Below are 21,239 nucleotides of genomic sequence, written 5' to 3' on the forward strand. Positions count from 1 at the left end.
TGTGCTCACCAGAAGTGTAGCTGCCATCTGTCACCAGACAACATTATTGCAATATCATTGACTGTATTTTTCATGCTGTGCCTTTTATTTCTATGACTTATTTCTTTGATAATTGGAAGCCTGGATCTCCCACTCCCCTTCACCCATTTTGCCCATTCCCCATCCCATTCCCCTCTAGCAACCATTAATTTGTTCTCTATATAGGTCTGATTCTGCTACTTGCTCATTTTCCTTTATGAGCATTAGTTTTTTAGATTCCTCATATGAATGAAATCATACAGTATTTGTCTTTCTCTGACTTATTTCACTTAGCCTGGTACCCTTTAGGTCCATCCATGTTGTCACAAGTGGTAAAATCTCATCCTTTATGGCTGTGTAGGATTCTAGTGTGTGTGTGTGTGTGTGTGTGTGTATAACCCCTTCATTATCCATTCTATATTGGTGGATACTTGGTTTGCTTCCATATCTTTGGTGTTATAAATTATGTCCAATGAACATAGGGATACATACATCTTTTCAAATAATGTTTTTGTTTTCTTTGGGTAAATAGTCAGTGAAATTATTGGATCATGTGGTAATTCTATTTTTAAATATTTTGAAGAATCTTTATACTGTTTTCTTTTTTTTTTAATAGTTTATTTATTTATTTGACAGACAGAGATCACAAGTAGGCAGAGAAGCAGCCAGAGAGAGAGGAGGAAGCAGGCTTCCCGCTGATCAGAGAGCCCAATGTGGGGCTCTGATCCCAGGACCCTGGGATCATGACCTGAGCTGAAGGCAGAGGCTTTAACCAACGGAGCCACCCAGGCGCCCCTTCATACTGTTTTCCACAGTGTCTGTACCAATTTACATTCCCACCAGCAGTGCACAGGGTCCCTTTTTTTCGCATATCAACACTTATTCTTTCTTCTCTTTCTGATTTTAGCCATTATGACAGGTGTTAAGGTGATATCTCATTGTGGTTTTGGTTTGCATTGCCCTGATGATGAGTGATATTGAGTATCTTTTTATGTGACTGTTTGTCTTCTGTATGTCTGCTTTGGAAAAATGTCTGTCCAGGTTCTCTGCCCATTTTTTAATTGGATTATTTTGTTTGTGTGGAGTTGTGTAAGTTATTTATATATTTTGAATATTAACCTTTTGCCAAATACATCATTTGTAAATATTTTCTCCCATTCAGTAGGTTGCCTTTTTTGTTTTGTTGATAGTTTCCTTCACTTCAATAAAAAACGTTTTATTTTAATAGAGTCCCAGTTGTTTATTTTTGCTTTTGTTTCCCTTGCCAAAGAAGACATATCCAGAAAAATATTGCAATGGCCAATGTCAGAGAAATTACTGCCTGTGTTCTCTTAGGGGTTTTATATGGTTTGGGGTCTCATCCTTAGGTCTTTTTTTTTTTTTTTTTTAATTTAAGCGGTAGAGTTTTATGAATCATCAGTTGCATATAATAACCAGTGCTCACTCCATCAAGTGCTCTCCTTAATGCCCATAACCCAATTATCCCTTCCTCCTACCCAGCATCCCTCATGTAACTCTGTTTGTTTTCTAGAGTTCAGCATCTCTTATGGTTTGCCTTCCTCTCAATTTTCATCTTATATTATTTTTCCTTCACAGTTAGATCTTTAATCCATTTTTAATTTCTTTTTCTGTATGGTGTAAGAATGTGGTCTAGTTTTGTTCTTTTGCATGTAGCTGTCCAGTTTTTCCTACGCTATTTATTGAAGAGACTGTCTTTTCTTCACTGAATATTCTTGTCTTCCTCTGTCATAGATTAATTGACCATATAAGCATGGGTTTATTTCTAGGCTATCTTTGCTTTTTTTTTTTTTTAAGATTTTATTTATTTATTTGACAGAGAACACAAGTAGGCAGAGAGGCAGGCAGAGAAAGAGAGAGAGAGAGAGAAGCAGGCTCTGCACTGAGCAGAGAGCCCGATGCGGGGCTCGATCCCAGGACCCTGGGATCATGACCTGGGCCGAAGGCAGAGGCTTTAACCTGCTGAGCCACCCAGGCGCCCCGTCTAGGCTATCTTTTCTAATCCATTGATTTATGTATCTGTTTTTGTACCAATACCATACCATTTTGGTTACTACAGCTTTGTAATAGATCTTGCAGTCTGGAACTGTGATTACCTCCAGCTTTGTTTTTCTTTCTCAAGATAGCTTTGGCTCTTCATTCAGGGAGTTTGTGGTTCCCTTTTCTAAACTTTTGAGATTTAACTGATTTCAGAAATAATGGGAGATCATGCCCTTAGACTTGTCTCATCCTACCACAGGCATTAATATCTCAAACCAAATCTTGAGTAATTCTAAAATAGTTTTTCCTTTTAAAAGTGGATGCAACATATTTGTCCCTGGTATATAATTGCAAGACAATAAGTAGGAGCAGTGTGTCTAAATATGGTGGTTTCTGGCAGTTTGGACTTCTTTGATATCTGTTAAGCAGAGAATGATGGGAGACCCAGTGAAATGAAAAGACAAACGAAACTTTAGTGCAGTTCTTCATTTACAATACACTGTGCCAACTTCTGCCAGGGATTCTAGGGTTACTACCATTTTTTTCAGTCTTCTGGTTGTGATAGTATTTGCTTGTATATTATAAATTAAATATCCAGGGCTATTTCAACATTGCCAACAAAATAACAAAATAGACCCCTAGTTTAGCATTAAAATCATCTGCCTCCACTGATGGTCTTATTTTTTCTGCTTCAAATTTTCACACTCAAATATTTTGTTTCTCTTGATTCCTGTCTCTGATCAGTTCTATCTAGAATGATTTTATACTCTATCTTGCCTAACTTTAGATCATACCTAGGTGTTCAGAAATGGGTAGATAATTTTGGATGAGACCAAATACGGCTGGTCCTAACAGGAGTGGCCCTGCAATCAAAATTAATGGATTGTGTTTGGAAGTTGGGGGAAGTATCACAGGAAAATCTCAAAATACGGAAGATATCTAAGTGGTAATAAACTTTAAGGGCTGTGTGCTACACTCTCAAGTAGATTCTGGACAGTAAGGTTGACTCCCAACTCCACCACGTCAATAATAATAACTAACATTTATTGACCACATGTAATGTGCCAGACACTCTTCTAAGTGTTTTATATTTATTCATTCATTTAATTCTCACAAACTAATGAGATACACGCTGTTAAGAGTCCCAATTTATGGATATTAAGTCCACTGAGGTACAGATAAGTAATTTGCTCGTGATTGCATAGCTTCCAGGTAGAGGGCCTCAGCTTAAATTATAGCAGTCTGTCTTCAGAGACCAAACTAATACATACTGTACTCTATTGCTTCTCTGGTTGTATTTGTGGTTACAGATGTACTTCCTGCCTTGTTATGATTGGCTGAGGAACTAGATGGGACTGAGCTTCGGTGGGTTTTCACAGGAGAGTAGGCAGCAACTGAGAAACCTGTAACATTGGGACCAGAATCTAGTTTCCCAGTCTTAGAGTAATAGGTCTATGATGTATGGGCAATAGGACATTTTCAGCAAACAATGGCATGGATTGGTCTATTCATAAGATTAATTTGGCAATGATAACTTAGCATGTTTGAGAGTGGAAAACATCCAGAGGCAGAGAGATCAGTTAAACTTTTTCACTTTTCCTGGCATAATTATAAGGGAGCCTGATTCACAGGAAAGGAATTGGCTGTGAAGAAATGCGGTGGAAATTCGAAGTAGAGCTGTCACTTTTAATCCTGGTTCTGTTACTTAATAGATTTATTACTTCAGCATGGTTAGGCCTCAGATTTTTCTTATCTACAAGATGGGGGCAGCTGGCCAATCTCTTGGGACTCAAGTCTAATTCTAATATATTGTGATATTTCTGAATCGAATTGCTGATTGATTGAAACTAAATAGTAATACAAATGGGGGGATAAAGCTCTGAATGATGACGCTGGGGTTCTCTGTTGAGAAGTGATGGTTGGAATTTTTCCTTAAGAGTGAGAATAATAAGACTGAGCCGGTCTGAGTGGTAAATATTTCTTTTAAATGTTCTTTTTCGAGGTGGTACTTACATTCTTTTGGTTTTACCTTGTTAATCATCTCCCTAAACCTTCCTCTTCTCCACTGACACTGCTTCTACTTTGCTTAAGACAGTCATTAGCTATCTCTTCTCTGGGCTTCCTGAGTGGAGCTTACCCTCTCCTAATACTCCCCTTGGTCTTTCAGATACACATCATCATACTTTCCTGTTAACTTAGCACAAACACTATATCCTGGCAATCAAGATCTTTCCTGAAGTTGCCCTTGCTGTCTCTTCAATCGCATATTTGACTACTCTCCTTTGTTCCTACATTATAGTCATATTAGACCACTCAGGTTCTCATAACACTCTTGACTTGTTTCATAATTCTTTGCTTTTGCTCTGCCTTGAATCTCCTTCCCTTGCTTTGCTAACTCCTGCTCTTCTTGCAAAACCAAGTTTACTACAGTATTCACTGCTTCCTTGCATCTTTCCCTTTTGTAGTGGCTTAGTCCTTTGAACAGCCATTCCATCATATAGATGTTTATCTCGCCGCTTTTTTTTTTTTAAACACTTTTCACAATTCCATAAGCATTTGCTTCAACATGTTTCCTTGATGGTGAACTCCTTGATAGGAGGGACTGTGTCTTAACTTTGGACTAGAACTCTTTTTTTTTTTTTTTACAGAAGAGATGTCTCATTATTCTTTTTTTTTTTTTAAGCTTTTTTTTTTTTTTTTTTTAATTAATTTGACAGAGAGAAATCACAAGTAGATGGAGAGGCAGCCAAAGAGAGAGAGAGATAGGGAAGCAGGCTCCCTGCTGAGCAGAGAGCCCGATGCGGGACTCGATCCCAGGACCCTGAGATCATGACCTGAGCCGAAGGCAGCAGCTTAACCCACTGAGCCACCCAGGCGCCCATGGACTAGAACTCTTAGCACAGTACCTGATGTATGTGCAACCCAGTAAGTGCTTAGCTCAGTTACCCTTTCCATGTATCTATTAACACCTCTCAGAACAAATGATCAGAAATGGTACACTAGATGTTTTACTATAAGTTAGTAGTTTGATGATTACTATCTTAAATTTAATCTTCACTGTCTTTTTTTTTTTTTTAATTTATTTGACAGACAGAGATCACAGGTAGGCAGAGAGGTAGGCAGAGAGAGAGGAAGGGAAGCAGGCTCCCTGCTGAGCAGAGAGCCTGATGTGGTACTCCATCCCAGGACACTGGGATCATGACCTGAGCAGAAGGCAGAGGCTTTAACCCACTGAACCACCCAGGCATCCATAATCTTTAATATCTTAAGTAGAAGATCTTGAGTGACTGGCTTTCCTACTGGCTTATGCAACTTTTCAGCCTTTTTAGTATGCTTACAAATATTCTTAAATTGAAGATTACATTTTAAAAATCAACACTGAATTTTGGGGCTTTTAAATGTTATTAGAAGGACAGAATATGGCCTGGCTAAAATGAATCTGAATGACTTTCCCTTTATAGCTTTTCCCTTTACCCCATGGTATGTGTATTGTATGAATGAAACCTCAAAAGAAACCTCAGAAAAACACACTAATGTAGTTAACCCAGGCTTATTTTACATGTAGCCTTGGATTAGTTATGTGACTGCAGAAAAATGCAAGAAGGAGTGTTTATTTTATATTAAACTTTACACGGAAAGGATTGTCCTTTATCAGAAAGATCTGTTTCAGCAGGTTCAAATACAGAAGAAAAGTAATTTACTTGCAGTCTTGATCTGTAATCATTTTGAAATTGATCACCAATCTTTCTGTTCTCTTTACACTGAAATTTTAGTGTTTGTTTTAAATGTTTTACTACATTTTTCTATTAAAAAATTATTGCAACATTTACAGGTGAAAAATATAATTATCTAATAGCAGGTCTTTAGCTCAGAACTTTGAGCTTAGCAAATTTCACTGTCTTCTGCCAAGCAATTGAATATCTTAAATGAGGACTATTTCAGCAGGTATCTTTAATGAGTAAGAATTACAGGTAAGAACGCTTTTTTCTTTTCTAATAGTGTGAATGATATGTTAGTAGTTGTGTTAAAATTTGTTCATATTTTTAATTTGTTAATCCTAAAATATGCTTTTGTAGTTACAAAAATGTAGTGTACATTTTAGTGATGAATCTTTAACTCTGAATTGTTTTCTCAGTGAAATTTTATATAGTGTACTTTTTGAATTTTTTAAATATTTGTTTACTTAAATATTTCACTGGTTATTATAATTCTGTTCCATAAATAGAATACCAGTGTGGGTAAAGCCCCCAAATAAGATTGGTATCCTAGTCCTCTTAGTGCAAATTATTTCAATAACTTTTTTTGTTTTCATCTACCAGTTTCTTAAAGATGAAGAGTAATAAAAAAAACTGTCACTAACCTGTTTTGCAGAGATAGTGAGAGGCCTTAGTTTCTCCAATTGAAATACCAGCAGTAATATTAACACATGCTTAATAGCTTTCATTTTAATTGTTGCTTAAAATTAGTTTATTGGAACAGCCATATGTGAAAAATGATTAGCATGGTAATGTGTCTTTTATAAGAATGTAAGGTTGATCTTTGATAATATTTTCAACCATAAACTTGACAGGGAAATTCTCTTATAAAATATTTTTAAACTTCTTTTTGACCAGTTTGTTTCAGTTTTTCAAATTGAGTTTAAAATTTTTAACTGCTTAGAAATAAAAATCAGTTGTAATATACAAATTTATTTCAAAACTTCATTACTCCAATGTCTACTTTTTGTTTCTTCACACTAATTCTTCATGTTTTCATATGACTTTATACATGTTATTCTTAGGACTATCATTTTCCTGTATAAATCACTAAAGACTAATGTGAAATTTCATCTTTATGAATATTGTTCACAATTAAACATTTAAAAGAATTATAAAATCTTTAATCTCCAAAATGATTGGCATTTATTAATTTTGTCAGTATTTCTGCAAGTTTTATTCATCTAAATTTGTTTAGTAAGTTAGTTGTAAGTTACTATAATTCATTACCAATATAATAAAAGAATGAAAAATGACACACTCTATTTTAAATTGTTTGTAATTTCATGTAATAACTAAAAATAGATAAGTAATTTTACACAAATTATTTTTAATATCTAATAAAGCATTAGAATCTATAGACCTGTTTTTTTCAGTGTGCCCTCAGAGAATGGATAAAGATGGTTATCAACTCCGTATTTCAGCTAACCATGAGAGTAGCTTTTAGGGTAGTTGATGTTTCTATCCTACTTTAGGTCTTCATTTTTGTACATGAAATTTAAGTCAGTATAATTGTTACTTATATTAAATATATTAACCTTTAAGTATAGTTTTAAGCGTTCATAAAGTAATGAATCACTTAACTATTAATGGCATTTCAGATCAGGTAGGCACTTGACTTAGGTAGTTTAAAATTGAGTTTAATATAATCAGTAGATAGTATTTCGTTATCAGCAGTTTCTAAAAGATCTTTTGGGAAAGATAGGTTTTATATTAGATTATTTTAGAGATGGCATATGCCTTTCTTAATGTAGTAAGTTACAATTTTTCTATTTTTAGAAACCAGGTTTAAAAAGTTGTAGTTAATATTTGAGCTATGCTTATGAAGGTTCTTAAGAGACTATATCTTTCAGAATTATAAATTATTTCTGTGATTTTGCTACCTTAATTGTAATAAATATCAAAATAGCTTTATATTGAATTTCACAGTAGATAAAATTTCTCTTCTCTCACTTTTTAAGCTCTATAATAGTAAATATTTGTGCATATTATATATTAAGCATACAACCTTTTATTTTTTAAAGAGTAATTCTTTTTTGGAAATGATTTTACTAATATATTATGTCTTTTATTTATAATTGTATTTAACATAGAGAAAAATTCTTAAGTGCTCTTGTTTTTAGAAAAGAAGGAAATACATGCCTGTATTGATTTCTTTAGCACATTTATTGACTCTACTGTTTATTTTTCCCCTAATATATATAAAGGTCATTTACAATTCTACATTAGTTTAAATTCACATCATAATTATTTTAAGCATGCAGAAAAGAAGTGTTGCATATTTTCCATTGTAAATATAAAATAAAGTATTCAATACTTATTTTGTTTTCAAGATTAAAAAATGAAGCTCCCACTAAGGAACAAGAACCTGTGTCTGAGGTAAATTCTGTTTTACCTGTACCTTAAAGCTTGAATATGTGAAAATACTACTGGTTTAATTTTTAAAACATTTCAGTTCATTGTGCATAATAACAATTATTGGCATGTTATCAGGAAAAAATAAGATTTGTTTTTTTGTTGTCATTAGATAAAAAAATATCTAACCTTAAGCAAAATTCTAAACTGTTTCTGTTTTTATAAAAGCATCATATATTTCACTTGTCTGTTTTTTAGTTCAACTAGTGAGTTAATGGAGATAAATTTATTATTTAAAAATCCTGAAATCAATAAAATGTCAAACAGTTTACACACTGGAAAATTAATCTTTCCAGGTGATTTTATTTTCTGGGCTGCCAGGAAAATTTAAAACTTAAAATAGAAATATTTCAAGGGTACCACGTGGCTGTCGGTTAAGCATCTGACTCTTGGTTTCTGCTCAAGTCACAATCTCATCAGTCATGAAATTGAGCCCCTTGTAGAGGTCCTTGCTCAGCAGGGAGTCTACTTGAGATTCTCTCTGTCTGCCCCTCCCCCCACTGCACTCTTTCTCTCTTTAAAATAAATAAATCTTGTTTAAAAAATATTTTGACTATATATTAAATGTGTTTTTACTGTCTTAAACAGGCACTCTGAATAAAATACTTGGGGTTATCCTATAAATGTTAGTTACTGGGCAATCTAATGGTGTATGTAGAAATAGCTTTTTGTTTGTTTGATTTTTAGGTTTTATTTTTTTTATGTAGAAGTAGTTTTGTTCAAGTACATGGTTTCTCGATGTCAGTTTTTTAATTCTACAAAATATTCCATATCTCCGAGTATGCTCAGAGATGCATGAGGCAGGTTCAGCATTTATCTTTTGAACAGCATTTCCATACCAAACAGTGAATAAGTGAAACTAGCAGAACTTAGCCACTTTCTTCCAAGCAGCTTTCTTCTATACCATAGAAAGTTTTCTTTTGTTTGAAAGGTTTCTAACTACAAATAAGTTTAATGGATACGGGATTTTTTGGTTATATGATAATTCTTTTTTTTTTTCAAGGTATTATTTATTTATTTGAGAGAGAATAAGAGCATGAGCAGGGGGAGGGAGAGGGTAAAGGCCTAGGGAACCAGATTCCCTGCTGAGCAGAGAGCCCCACCAAGGACTTGATGCATGCCTCATCCCAGGACCCTGGGATCATGACCTCTGCCAAAGGCAGACACTTAACTGACTGACTCACCCAGGCGCCCTAGTTATGTGATTATTTTTTAATGGATTTTGGTAGTTTGTGGTTTTTAATACTGAATTTATCTATATAAACTTGTTTGTACTATTCCATTAATCTTTTAATGTCTTAAGGTCTGCAATGATAATTCTCTCATTCATTCCTGATGTTAATAGTTTTTTTTTCCTGTGGTTGTCATATGTTTTACTTTTACATAGGTTATAAAGACAGAATACAGTGTTACTGTTTTTGCTTTAGATAGTTATTTTTTAGAGCAGTTAAAAACTTGAAAAAATAATTTTATATTCAACTTTCTTTTTACCATGTCCAGTGCTCTTTATTTCCTTGTTAGCTCTCCATTTCTGTCTAATACCACATTCCTTTTGCCTTAACAACTTCCTTTGATATATCTTATATTGCAGATCTACTCATAATTAATTCTTCTATGCCTTTTTCATTTAAAAATATATTTTTCATTTTTGAAAGATATTTTTTGGTGAATATGGACTTTTGGGTTGACAAGTTTTATTTTTCTTCAGCGGTTTAAAGAAGTCATTTTGTTTTCTCTTGGTTTGCATATTTTCTGACAAAATGTCTTACCGTAATTTTGATCTTTGTTTCTTATACGTATATAATGTGTTGAATTTTTTTGTTCCCCTCAAGATTTTATCTATAGTTCTCATCAGTTTGAGCAAGATGTGTCTAAGTCTGGTTTGTTCATATGATTACCTATATGTTTATCTATTTATTTATTTGGGGTGTTTATCCTGATTGGTGTTCTTCGAGCTGTCCCATATCTTCTACTTCTGGGATTCCAATTTCCTAAATACTATACCATTTGATGTTAACACCTATTCTTAGATGCCTTGTTTTAGTATCCACCATATCCCCCATGTACTTTTTTTGTGTTTTATGTTGGGTGATTTCTGTCTGTTGACCTATCTTCAGTTTCACTGATTCATTTTTTCATTTGTGTCAGATCTGCTGATGAGCCCATCAAAGGCATTTTTTCATCCCTGTCATTGGGGTTGTTTGTTTTTTTCCCCTAGCATTTCCATTGATTCTTACAGTTTCTGGCCCTCTGCTAAAATTACCATTCTGGTCATGCATGTTGTCCTCCTTTTTTCACCAAAACATTTAACATATTAATAATAGTAATTTAAAATTTTCTGTCTGATACTTCCAGTAGTGGAGTCATATCTGAGTCTGATTCTGCTGATTGCTTTGTCTCCTGACAATTCATTTTCCCCCTTGCGTTTTTGTTACACAGTGTTTGGCTGAAAGCAAGAAATTATATGGAAGACTGAGATAAATAGTATTTGTATCTGAAAAGTGGGCATACCGTTTCTTATGTTAGGTCATTACTGTGAGATTTGATTTCACCTAGTGAGTTGATCTGAGTTTTGGCTTTCTTGTTGCTATAGTTACCCTCGGTGTACTACCAGGTTTGATACCTATAATATTTCTTTGTGCTGAGGGTGGGAGTTATGTTACTGGAGGATTTTTCCCTCAGGATTCTTGTTTCATACTCAGCTTTAGCTTCTCCTGTGAGACTGAGGCTTAAAGGGTGTGTCTTTCTCTATAAATCTACCCTTGCCTTTCCTCCATCAATACTGTTGTTCCTTGTTATTTGGTGTTTGTTAGGTGGGTGGTAGGGAGTAGGTGGTGGGAAGTGAGTGGGAACCAGTGTAGCCTCACTCTTTTTTTTTTTTTTTAAAGATTTTATTTATTTATTTGACAGAGAGAGATCACAAGTAGGCATAGAGGCAGGCAGAGAGAGAGAGAGGAGGAAGCAGGCTCCCCGCTGAGCAGAGAGCCCGATGCGGGACTCGATCCCAGGACCCTGAGATCACGACCTGAGCCAAAGGCAGCGGCTTAACCCACTGAGCCACCCAGGCGCCCTGTAGCCTCACTCTTAAGCTGGTTCCCTGTTTTGGGTCTTGAGAGTAGGATTTTTTCCTTCCATCCCCTAGTCAGTCAGTTCCTGTGCCCTAGGGGCAATAGGGTTTGCCTCTCTTCTTTCCAAATATGTAAAGGCGTAGACATTAAGAAATTCTATGAATCCATAATTACATCATATCTATTAATTCTTTCCTGATATATTCATATTTGATTAAAATAAATCATCATACTCTTATTTTCCTTTGATTGTCCTATTTTATCTGTGTCAAATGAAGCCACCTTTATACAAAAACCAAATTTCTTAAGCTTATTTTTTGTTAAAAGAAAAAAAACTTTACACTAAAAATTTAGCAAGCCATAAGTAATTAAAGGAATGCCTTATTGAATGGAAGGCCACATAGACCAATTTTGGTCCAGATGTTTATTTCAAGAATATATGTGATGTGGATAGTTCTTTGAATAGATGTAGGTACTTATTTTAGGTACACCTCTGATAGGATGAATAGCTTGAGTTAGTCTTCAAGATTTTGATCAGATGCAGTGTACTGGAATTGTTAGCATGCCCAGGTAGGATTTTCCTGGTATCACTTTTTTTCATTTCTATAGTTTTACATTTTCTCTTAAAATTAATGGGGCACCTGGCTCAGTGGGTTAAAGACTCTACCTTCGGCTCAGGTCATGATCCCAGGGTCCTGGGATCGAGCCCCACATCGGGCTCTCTGTTCAGCAGGGAGCCTGCTTCCCTTCCTCGCTCTCTGCCTGCCTCTCTGCCTACTTGTGATCTTTGTCAAACAAATAAATAAAATCTTTAAAAAAAATTAATTCCTTTCATGTACTATATTATAGTTGGAATCCATATGATTTAGTGGCTTCTAACATAGCTTCTGTTCTGCTGCTGAGTGTATTCTATATACTGCAACAATCTGTTGCTGTTGTTCCCTAACTAAATATATGCCATGGATCTTCCCCTCCAATTTCAGTTTTAGTGAAATTTCATTATAACACAGGTATGGATAACAGAGAGGAGTCAGGTACAGATGCTTTTCTTTCTTTCTTTTTTTCTTTTTGACTTTTAATTTAAATTCCAGTTAGTTAACATACAGTTAGTGCATTATTAGTTTCAGGTGTATAAGATAGTGATTCAAGATGTCCATATAACATCCAGGGCTCATCACAGCAAGTACACTCCCTAATCCCCATCACCTAATTTTTCATCCCTCCACCCACTTCCACTCTGATAACCATCACTTTGTTCTTTCTCATTAAGCTTAGCATAATACTCTCTAGCTCCATCCATATATTGTTATAAATGGCAAGATTTCATTATTTTTCATGGCTGAGTAATATTTTATATATATATTTTATATAATATATAACAATATATAAATATATAATATATTACAACAAATTATAATATTATAAGTATATAAATGCCATATATATATATATATATATATATATATATATATATATATCTCACATCTTCTTTATCCATTCATCAATGACACTTGGGCTGTTTGCATTATTTGGCTACTATGGATTATGCTGTTATAAACATCAGGGTGCACATATCCCTTTGAATTTGAACTAGTATTTTGTATTCTTTGGGAGATAACTGGTAGTGCAGTTGCAGGATCAGAGAGTAGTTCTATTTTTAACTTTTTGAGGAACTTCCATACTGTTCTCCACAGGGGCTGCACCAGTTTGCATTCCCACCAGCAGTGTAAGAGGATCCCCTTTCTTCATATACCTGTTGTTTTCTTGTGTTGTTGATTTTAGCCATTCTGATAGGCCTATGTGATACCTCATTGTAGTTTTGACTTGTATTTTCCTGATGATGAGTATCTTTTCATGTGTCTGCTGGCCATCTGTATGTCTTCTCTGGAAAAGTATCTGTTCGTGTCTTCTGCCCCTTTCTGAATTGGATTATTCATTTTTGAGTGTTGAGTTTTAAAAGTTCTTTAAATATTTTGGATACTAACCCTTTATCAGATATGTCATTTGCAGATATCTTCTTCCATTCCACAGGTTGCCTTTAAGTTCTGTTGATTATTTCCTTTGCTGTGCAGAAGATTTTATTTTGATGAAGTCCCAATAGTTTATTTTTGCTTTTGTTTCCCTTGCCTCAGGAGACATCTCTAGAAAGAAGTTGCTATGGCCAGTGTCAAGGGGCTGCTTCCTATGCTCTCCTCTAGAATTTTTATGGTTTCCTATCTCACATTTAGGTCTTTCATCCATTTTGAATTTATTCTTATGTATAATTTATAATTTAAGATAGTCCAGTTTCATTCTTCTACTTCTTGCTGTCCAGCTTTCCTAACACCATTTGTTGAAGAGACTATCTCTTTTATAGTGGCTATTTTTTTTTAAAGATTTTATTTATTCATTTGACAGTCAGAGATCACAAGTAGGCAGAGACACAGGCAGAGAGGAGGAAGCAGGCCCCCTGCTAAGGAGAGAGCCTGATGCGGGGCTTGATCCCAGGACCCTGAGATCATGACCCAAGCTGAAGGCAGAGAATTAACCCACTGAGCCACCCAGGCGCCCCTATAGTGGCTATTCTTTTCTGCTTTGTTGAGGATTAATAGACCAAATAGTTGTGGGTTCATTTCTTGGTTTTCTCTTCTCTTCCATTGATCTTTATGTCTGTTTTTGTACCAGTACCATACTGTTTTGATAACTACAACTTGTAATATAACTTGAAGTCCAGAATTGTGATGCCTCCAGCTTTGCTTCTTTTTTAAAAGATAGCTATGGCTGTTCGGGGTCTTTCATGGTTCCATACAAATTTTAGGATTGTTTGTTCTAGCTCTCTAAAAAATGCTCTCAGTATTTTGGTAGGGATTGCATTAATGTGTAGATTGCTCTGGGTAGTATAGACATTTTAAAAACATTTGTTCTAATCCATAGTGGCATGTCTTTCCATTTCTTTGTGTCATCTTCAGTTTCTTTCATTGGTGTTTTATAGTTTTCAGAGTACAGATGTTTTACCTCTTTGGCTAGGTTTATCCCTAGATATGTTACTATATTTGGTGCAGTTTAAGTGGGATTCATTACTTGTTTTGTCCTTATTTCTGGAGATTTTCTCTGATCATTTTTTGCCTTTGTCATTTTTGGTCTTTCCTTTCCACTGAAAGAGTCACCATTAGTATGTCTTCTGGGGCTAGATTAGTGGTCAAAATCTCCTGTAGTTTTTGTTTGTCTTAGACTCTCTTTATTTCTGTTTCTATTTTGAATGCTAGCCTTGCTGGATAGAGTATTCTTAGCTGCAGATTTTTTGTATTCAGCGCTTTGAGTGTATCATGTCACTTCCTTCTGTCTTTCCAAGTTTCTGTTGAGAAATCTTCAGCTAGCTGGGTCTTCCTTTTGTAAGTTAAGGACTTTTGTCTTGCTGCTTTTAAGATTTATTTTTCTTTATCACCATATTTGCAGATTTGATTACAGTATGTCTTGGTGTTGGCCTGCTTTTCTTTATTTTGATGGGAATTCTCTGTGCTTCCTGGATGTGGATGTGTTTACTTTTCCAAATTTGGGAAGTTTTCAGCTAATATTTCCTCAAATAAATTCGAGGAAATTTTCTCTCTCTCTTCCTGTAATACTAATATTATTATGTTTGATGGAGTCGTTGAGTTCCCTGAGTCTATGCTCATGTCCCATAATTCTTCTTTCTATTTTTTGTTTATCTTCATCATTTTCCATTATTTTGTCTTCTTTGTCACTAATTCATTCCACTGCTTCTCCTAACCTGCTGTTCCTTGCATCAGCCCTGTTTCCAGTCTCATTTATTATATTCTCCATCTCTGATTGATTCTTTTTTAACTCTTATCGATGTGGTTAGGGTCACCCTGATGTATTCTATTCTTTTCTCAAGCCCAGTGAATATCCTAATGATTGTTGCTTTAAATTCTCCATCAAGCATGTTACTTATATTGTTTCGCTTAAATCTTTGGCCGTGACCTTATCTTGTTCTTTGACTTGGGATAAATTCCTCTGTCTTAACATTTATCTAATTGTCCTGTTATATAATTTTCTGTTGTTTGTAATGTTTGATGTTTTATATTTTTTATACAAATGTTAATATGTACATCTATTTGATTGTTAAATGTTTATTATGTCTAACTGTGTGTATTAATTAAAAATATACTGAAAATGTATATCAAAAAAATTTTTTAAAGTACGGCATCTGCAAAGTCAAGTGATGTATCATGCAGAAGATGAAAAACACATGCAAAAATTTATCAGAGTTATAGGGCACTGTAACAAGTTAGGTTGGAAAAACACAATTTTCCAGATACTGAAAGTTTTGAAGTCTTTAACATTGACACTCTTAGAATTACTGTGAAATTCAAAGTTAAAAACTTCTCTCTGAATTGTGAGGAAAAGATAAAATGATAAAATTTTTCTCCCAAAAAATAATTATGCCATATTTGTACCTTGCTCAACTCATAATCATAACTTAATATCAAAAAATGCCTCATCTGTCAATTCTAATATGATTATCTTTTTTACTATTTTAGAAAATATATGTATTTTGGAAGTGGGGTAATTCAACAAGCAGATGGAATATTCTTTTCTATTCCAAAAACAAATGGAAATCACATACAGATATAGGCATTAAGATCAAATGCACTTGAGACACTTTGCATCCAAACTAAAATGTTTATTAAATATGAAAATATTTAATATCAAATGTCAAAATTATGTTGAACTCAAAAGCATCTTCCTACAAATATATTAAATTTTTCCACAAATTACCTGTATAGAATGATATTTTGAACAAAGTAGCAAAAGTTAATAAAACTCTACAATCAGAAAAATGACCATAAATAAAGCTGTATGCTTAATAAAAGTCCTGTCCCTTTGCTTTTAACAAATAAAAGAAAGTAATTTTAAAAATGTGTTCAGTGAATATAAAACTTGAGCAAGAGATGTAAATATTCACATGAATTTTTTAATTAGACAAAATAAATTAGAAATGCATGAATCAGTGAATGATAATATTGATAATTATAGGAAGAACGCTTATTAAATCCACATTAAGATTGTAAATGGGCTAACTTCATATTTGAAATATATATGTGAAAAATTAAATGAAGTGTCTGCAGATTTTGAATTTTTAAGCCAGAAAAAAGCTATTTTCTATAAATGATACTGATTTACAAAAAGCAGCCACTGACTCTGCCCTTAGAGTTAAGAACAAGTTAAGTTCTATAGAAATTTCATGTAGAATAGGTTATCACAGCATCAACAAATTGTAATATTAAGAAGTGTATTTTGGTCCTCTAAAACAGATGAGCAAAGTGTTAATCAAAATATTAAAATAATAGCAGCCACAGTAGCATCCTGTAAAAGATATTTCAGTAAGCTGAAGTTAGTTTTAAATTATTTAAAATCATCACTTGGTCAAGAGAAATTGATAAACATGACAATTTGCTTATTTGAAAACAAGATGGGAAAAGAACTAGGTTTGAAGATATTGATATGCTTGCTTCCTGTAAAGCCAGTAAAATGAAACAATAAATTCTGGTTTTCGTAGAAATGTTTAAACTTAAATTACTTTTGTGAGTTCAGTACACCTACTTTTTACTTTTTCAACTGATGCTTTGAGGAGAAAAAGCATTCTGGGATTCTGGGAAAATGACAGAGTAGAAAGCACCAGGAATCTATTTTCCCACGGAGGCAACAGTTGTACTGGCAGAATCTGTCTGATGTAACTACAGGCATACGTCACAGGTATCACAGCTCTGGCTCCAGACTACTGTAACAAAGAAAATATTGCAATAAAGCAAGTCAAATGAATTTTTTATTTCCCAGTGCATATAAAAGTTATGTTTATGCTGTACTTTAGTCTATAAAGTATGTAATAACATTGCATCTAAAACAACAATGTATGTTACCTTTATTAAAATTACTCTGTTGCCCAAAAATGCTAACCATCATCAGAACTTTTATCAAGTAATAATATTTTTGCTGGTAAAGGGTCTTGCCTCCATGTTGATGGCTACTGGCTGATCAATAGAACGTTTTTCAAAATTGGAGTCCATCCTATTAAACTCTGCCACTTTATCAATGAAGTTGATGTAATATTCTGAATCTTTTGTTGTCATTTCAACAGTCTTTATAGCATCTTCACCAGTAGAGTAGATTTCGTCTAAAGAAATCACTTTTTTTTTTTATCCGTAAGAAGCAACCCCTCAGCCATTAGTTTTGTCATGAGATAGCAGCAGTTCAGTCACATCATCAGGCTCTACTTCAAATTCTAGTTCTCTTGCTATTTCCACCACACCTGCAGTTATTCTTCCATTAAAGTCTTCAACCCCTCAGTCATTCATAGGGGTTGGAATCAACTTCTTCCAAACTCCAATTCATGTTGATATTTTGAACTCTTCCCATGAATCATGGATGTTCTTAATGGCATCTAGGATGGTGAATCCTTTCCAGAAGGTTTTCAGACCTTCCATCAGAAGAGCAGCCATAATCTTATGAAATGTATTTTTAAAATAATAAGACTTGAAAGTCAATATTACTCCTTGGTCCAGCGCTATACGATGGAAGCTGTGTTAACAGGCATGAAAACATCATTGATCTTACTGTACATCTCCATCAGAACTCTTGGGTTACCAGGTACATTACCAATGAGCAGAATATTTTGAAAGGAATCTTTTTTTTTTCCCCCTGAGCAATAGGTCTCAACAGTGGGCTCAAAACATTTGGTAAACTATGTAATAAACAGTTAGGCTGTCATCCAGGCTTGGATGGCACCACGGTTTCCATAAATCTTCAACTTGTAAAATAAAATGCAATATCTGTGATGTGCTTAAGGAAAATGGAATATTCCTGTATTTTGGAAGTTTAGAGTCTGTTGAATGCCTGCAACTTCCTGGGAAGACTTGGGCAGTATGTTGTAATTAATATCAGTCAGTGTAAGCATTCAGCACAGTAGCAGTTACCCATTCCCTACCTTCAGCCACATAGCAGGCAGCTGTGCTCATGTTCCTGGAGCAGCTTGCACACAGCTTAAGGGGCCACAGTGCCCAAAAAGGATACTGGCCTCCAAATATTGAGTATCTGTGCTATTGTCACTAATAGATGCTTCTCACCACAGCATTCCACAGAAGTGGGCACATTGAGGTTACACCTCTCCTCATTGCTGCAAGCTCCTTCCTTTATAACTGAAGTGACTTTCAGGAGATTTAAAAGATACAATGCCCTTTTATTCCACTTAATTTTGTGCTTTTCCCCTTTTAGGAGCCTTACATTAAAGATAAGGCCATTCAAAAATAATCACATATATAGGTTAAATTAGAAAGTGGTTGTACTTGCCCAGAGAAAAGCTCAGACTAAACATGAGAAGACCTGAGGTTTACATCTCATGTTGATCCCAGGAACAGAGATAGCCTACAACAATCAAAAGAAATAAAAACAGCAGACACTGGGAAGGGGGATAATCTGATTTCCAAAGTTACTACATTATTAGTTTCAAATGTCCAGTGTTCAACAAAATCACAGGACATACAAAGAAACAGGCAAGTGTGACCCATTCAAAGGGAAAAACTCAATAGAAACTGGTCCTGAAAAAAGACCTAATGGCAGATATACTAGACAAAGACTTTAAAACAATATTATAAATATGCCCAATGAACAAAAGGTTATGTGAGGGAAGTCAGGAAAACAGTATGTTAACAAAATGAAAATATTAAAGGGAGAGAATACCTGAAAAGCAACAAAAAAGACATCCTGAAAAGTACATTAACTGAAATGAAAAATTCATTAGGGGAACTCAAAGGTGGATTTGAGCAGATAGAAGAAGAATCAGCAAACTTTGAAGACAGTACCATGGAAAGCATTGAGTCTGAGGAACAGAGAAGAAAAAGATTGAGGAAAAGTGAACAGAGCCTGAGGCAGCTAGAGCCTACCATTAAGCAGACCACCATACATATTAAGGGAGTTCCAGAGAATATTTGACAGAGACAGAGACATAAAGAAATAATGACTGGAAACTTACCAAATTTGATGAAACATATGAATGTAAACATCAAGAAGCACAGTGAATTGCAAGTAAGATGATCAAAGACATCCACTCAGACACATTGTAATCAAACTCTCAAAGAACAAAGAATCTTAAAAGCAGCAAGAGAGAAGCAAATCATCATATCGGGGATCTTCAGTGAGATTATCAACAGATTTCTCATCAGAAACTTTGGCAATCAAAAGGCTGTTTGTGGACCAATATATTTCAAAATACTAAAAGGAAAAAAAGCTCAATAATTTTATGTGTTAAAACTATCCTTCAAGGGACGCCTGAGTGGCTCCATTGGTTAAATATCTGCCTTTGGCTGAGGTCATGATCCTGGGGTCCTGGGATCGAGTCCTGCAGTCCCACATGGGGCTCTCGGCTCAGCAGGGAGTCTGTTTCTCTCTCTGCCTGCCACTTGCCCTGCTTGTGCTTACTCTCTCTCTCTCTGACAAATAAAATCTTTCAAAAATAAAAAAAACTGTCCTTCAAAAGTGAGATATTCTGACATAAAACCTAAGAGAGTTTGTGAATACTAGATCTGCCCTGCAAAAAAAGCTCAAGGGAGTTCTGTATGATGAAATGAAAGGACAGTACATGGTAACTCAAAGATACAAGGAGAAATAAATATCTCAATTAGGTAAGTACATGGGAAATTATAAAAGCTAGTACTATCTTAACAATGCTTTTAAACTATTTTTTGTTTTCTACATGAATTAAGAGATAAATGCATAAAAAGAAAAGATATTAGTGTAAAAGCTAACATTACTATAACTTTGATTTCTAACTCCAAATCTTGTTTTCTACATAATTTAGGAAACTAATGCACTTAAAATAATTATTTGTGTAGATCTGGGTACACAGTTTATAAAGATGTAATTTTGTGAGAACAGCCAAAAGGGGTGGGGATGGAGCTGTAAAGGAGCAGAGTTTTTATATGTTACTGAATTTAAGCTGGTATAAAATCAAATTAGAGGGTGACAACCTTAGAATATTAAATGTTATTCCCATGGTAACCACACACAAAAAATAACTTTACACAAAGGAAATGAAAAAAGAATTTAAACATTTCATCACAATCAACTAAACAAACAGTCAGTAGTAGAGGAAATGAGTGCCAAAAAAGTTATATAAAGCATATTAAAAATAACACAATAACAGATATATATCCCTCCTTATCAGTAATTAATTTAAAAGTAAATGAATTAAACTCTCCAGTTGTAAAACAGATGTTAGAAAAATGGATAAAAACACGGGACCCAACTGCATATAATCTATAGGTGACTCACTTGAGATAAAGACACAAGTTAGGGATTCCAGGGGAGCTCAGTTGGTTACGCTTCTACCTTCAGCTCAGGTAATGATCCCAGGGCCCTGGGATCGAGTGCTCCATTGGGCTCCTTGCTCAGCAGGGAGCCTACTTCTCCCTCTGACTGCCGCTTGCCATACTTGTGTACATGCTCTCTCTCTCTCTCTTTCTCTGACAAATAAGTAAAAATCTTTAAAAAATAAAAAATAAAATACACAAGTTCAAGTGAAGTGATAAAAAAGATATTCCATGCAAATAATAATCCAAAGAGAACTTGAGTGTCTTTACTAATATCAGACAAAATTGACTAAATGAAAAAAGGTTACAAGGAAAAAAGGACATTATATATTAAAAGGTTCAATATAGCAAGAAGATTCAACAATTATAAATGACAAATCACCAAAATACATGAAGTTAAAACTGACAGAATTAAAGAACTGATGTTCTACAATAACAGTTGGAGTCTTCAAAACCCCACTTAATGTATAGAACAATCAGATGTAAGTAAGGAACTAGAGAACTTAATAAGCCAGATTTAGTGGACATTTAGAGCTAGATTTAACTCTGCCCAGAAACAGCAGTTAGTCAAGAAAAAGAAAGAAAAGGCAATCAAACTGGAAAAAAGTAAAATTATCCTGTTTATGTAAAAATCCAGAAGA

General features: G+C 34.5%; 1 protein-coding gene across 7 annotated transcripts in view; it reads left to right on the plus strand.

Moving 5' to 3' along the window:
• The window catches only part of ZNF280D (zinc finger protein 280D), a 138,245-nt gene that overhangs the window by 103,531 nt on the left and 13,475 nt on the right, over positions 1-21,239 (plus strand). For all 7 annotated transcript variants that reach the window (XM_082733790.1, XM_082733789.1, XM_082733788.1 and 4 more), the window contains one exon: positions 8,105-8,150. In XM_082733790.1, coding sequence (XP_082589916.1) covers positions 8,105-8,150 — 46 coding nt within the window. The remainder of the gene's footprint in view (positions 1-8,104; positions 8,151-21,239) is intronic.

Source organism: Mustela nivalis, assembly GCF_964662115.1.
Source record: "Mustela nivalis genome assembly, chromosome: 6".
NCBI lineage: Eukaryota > Metazoa > Chordata > Mammalia > Carnivora > Mustelidae > Mustela > Mustela nivalis.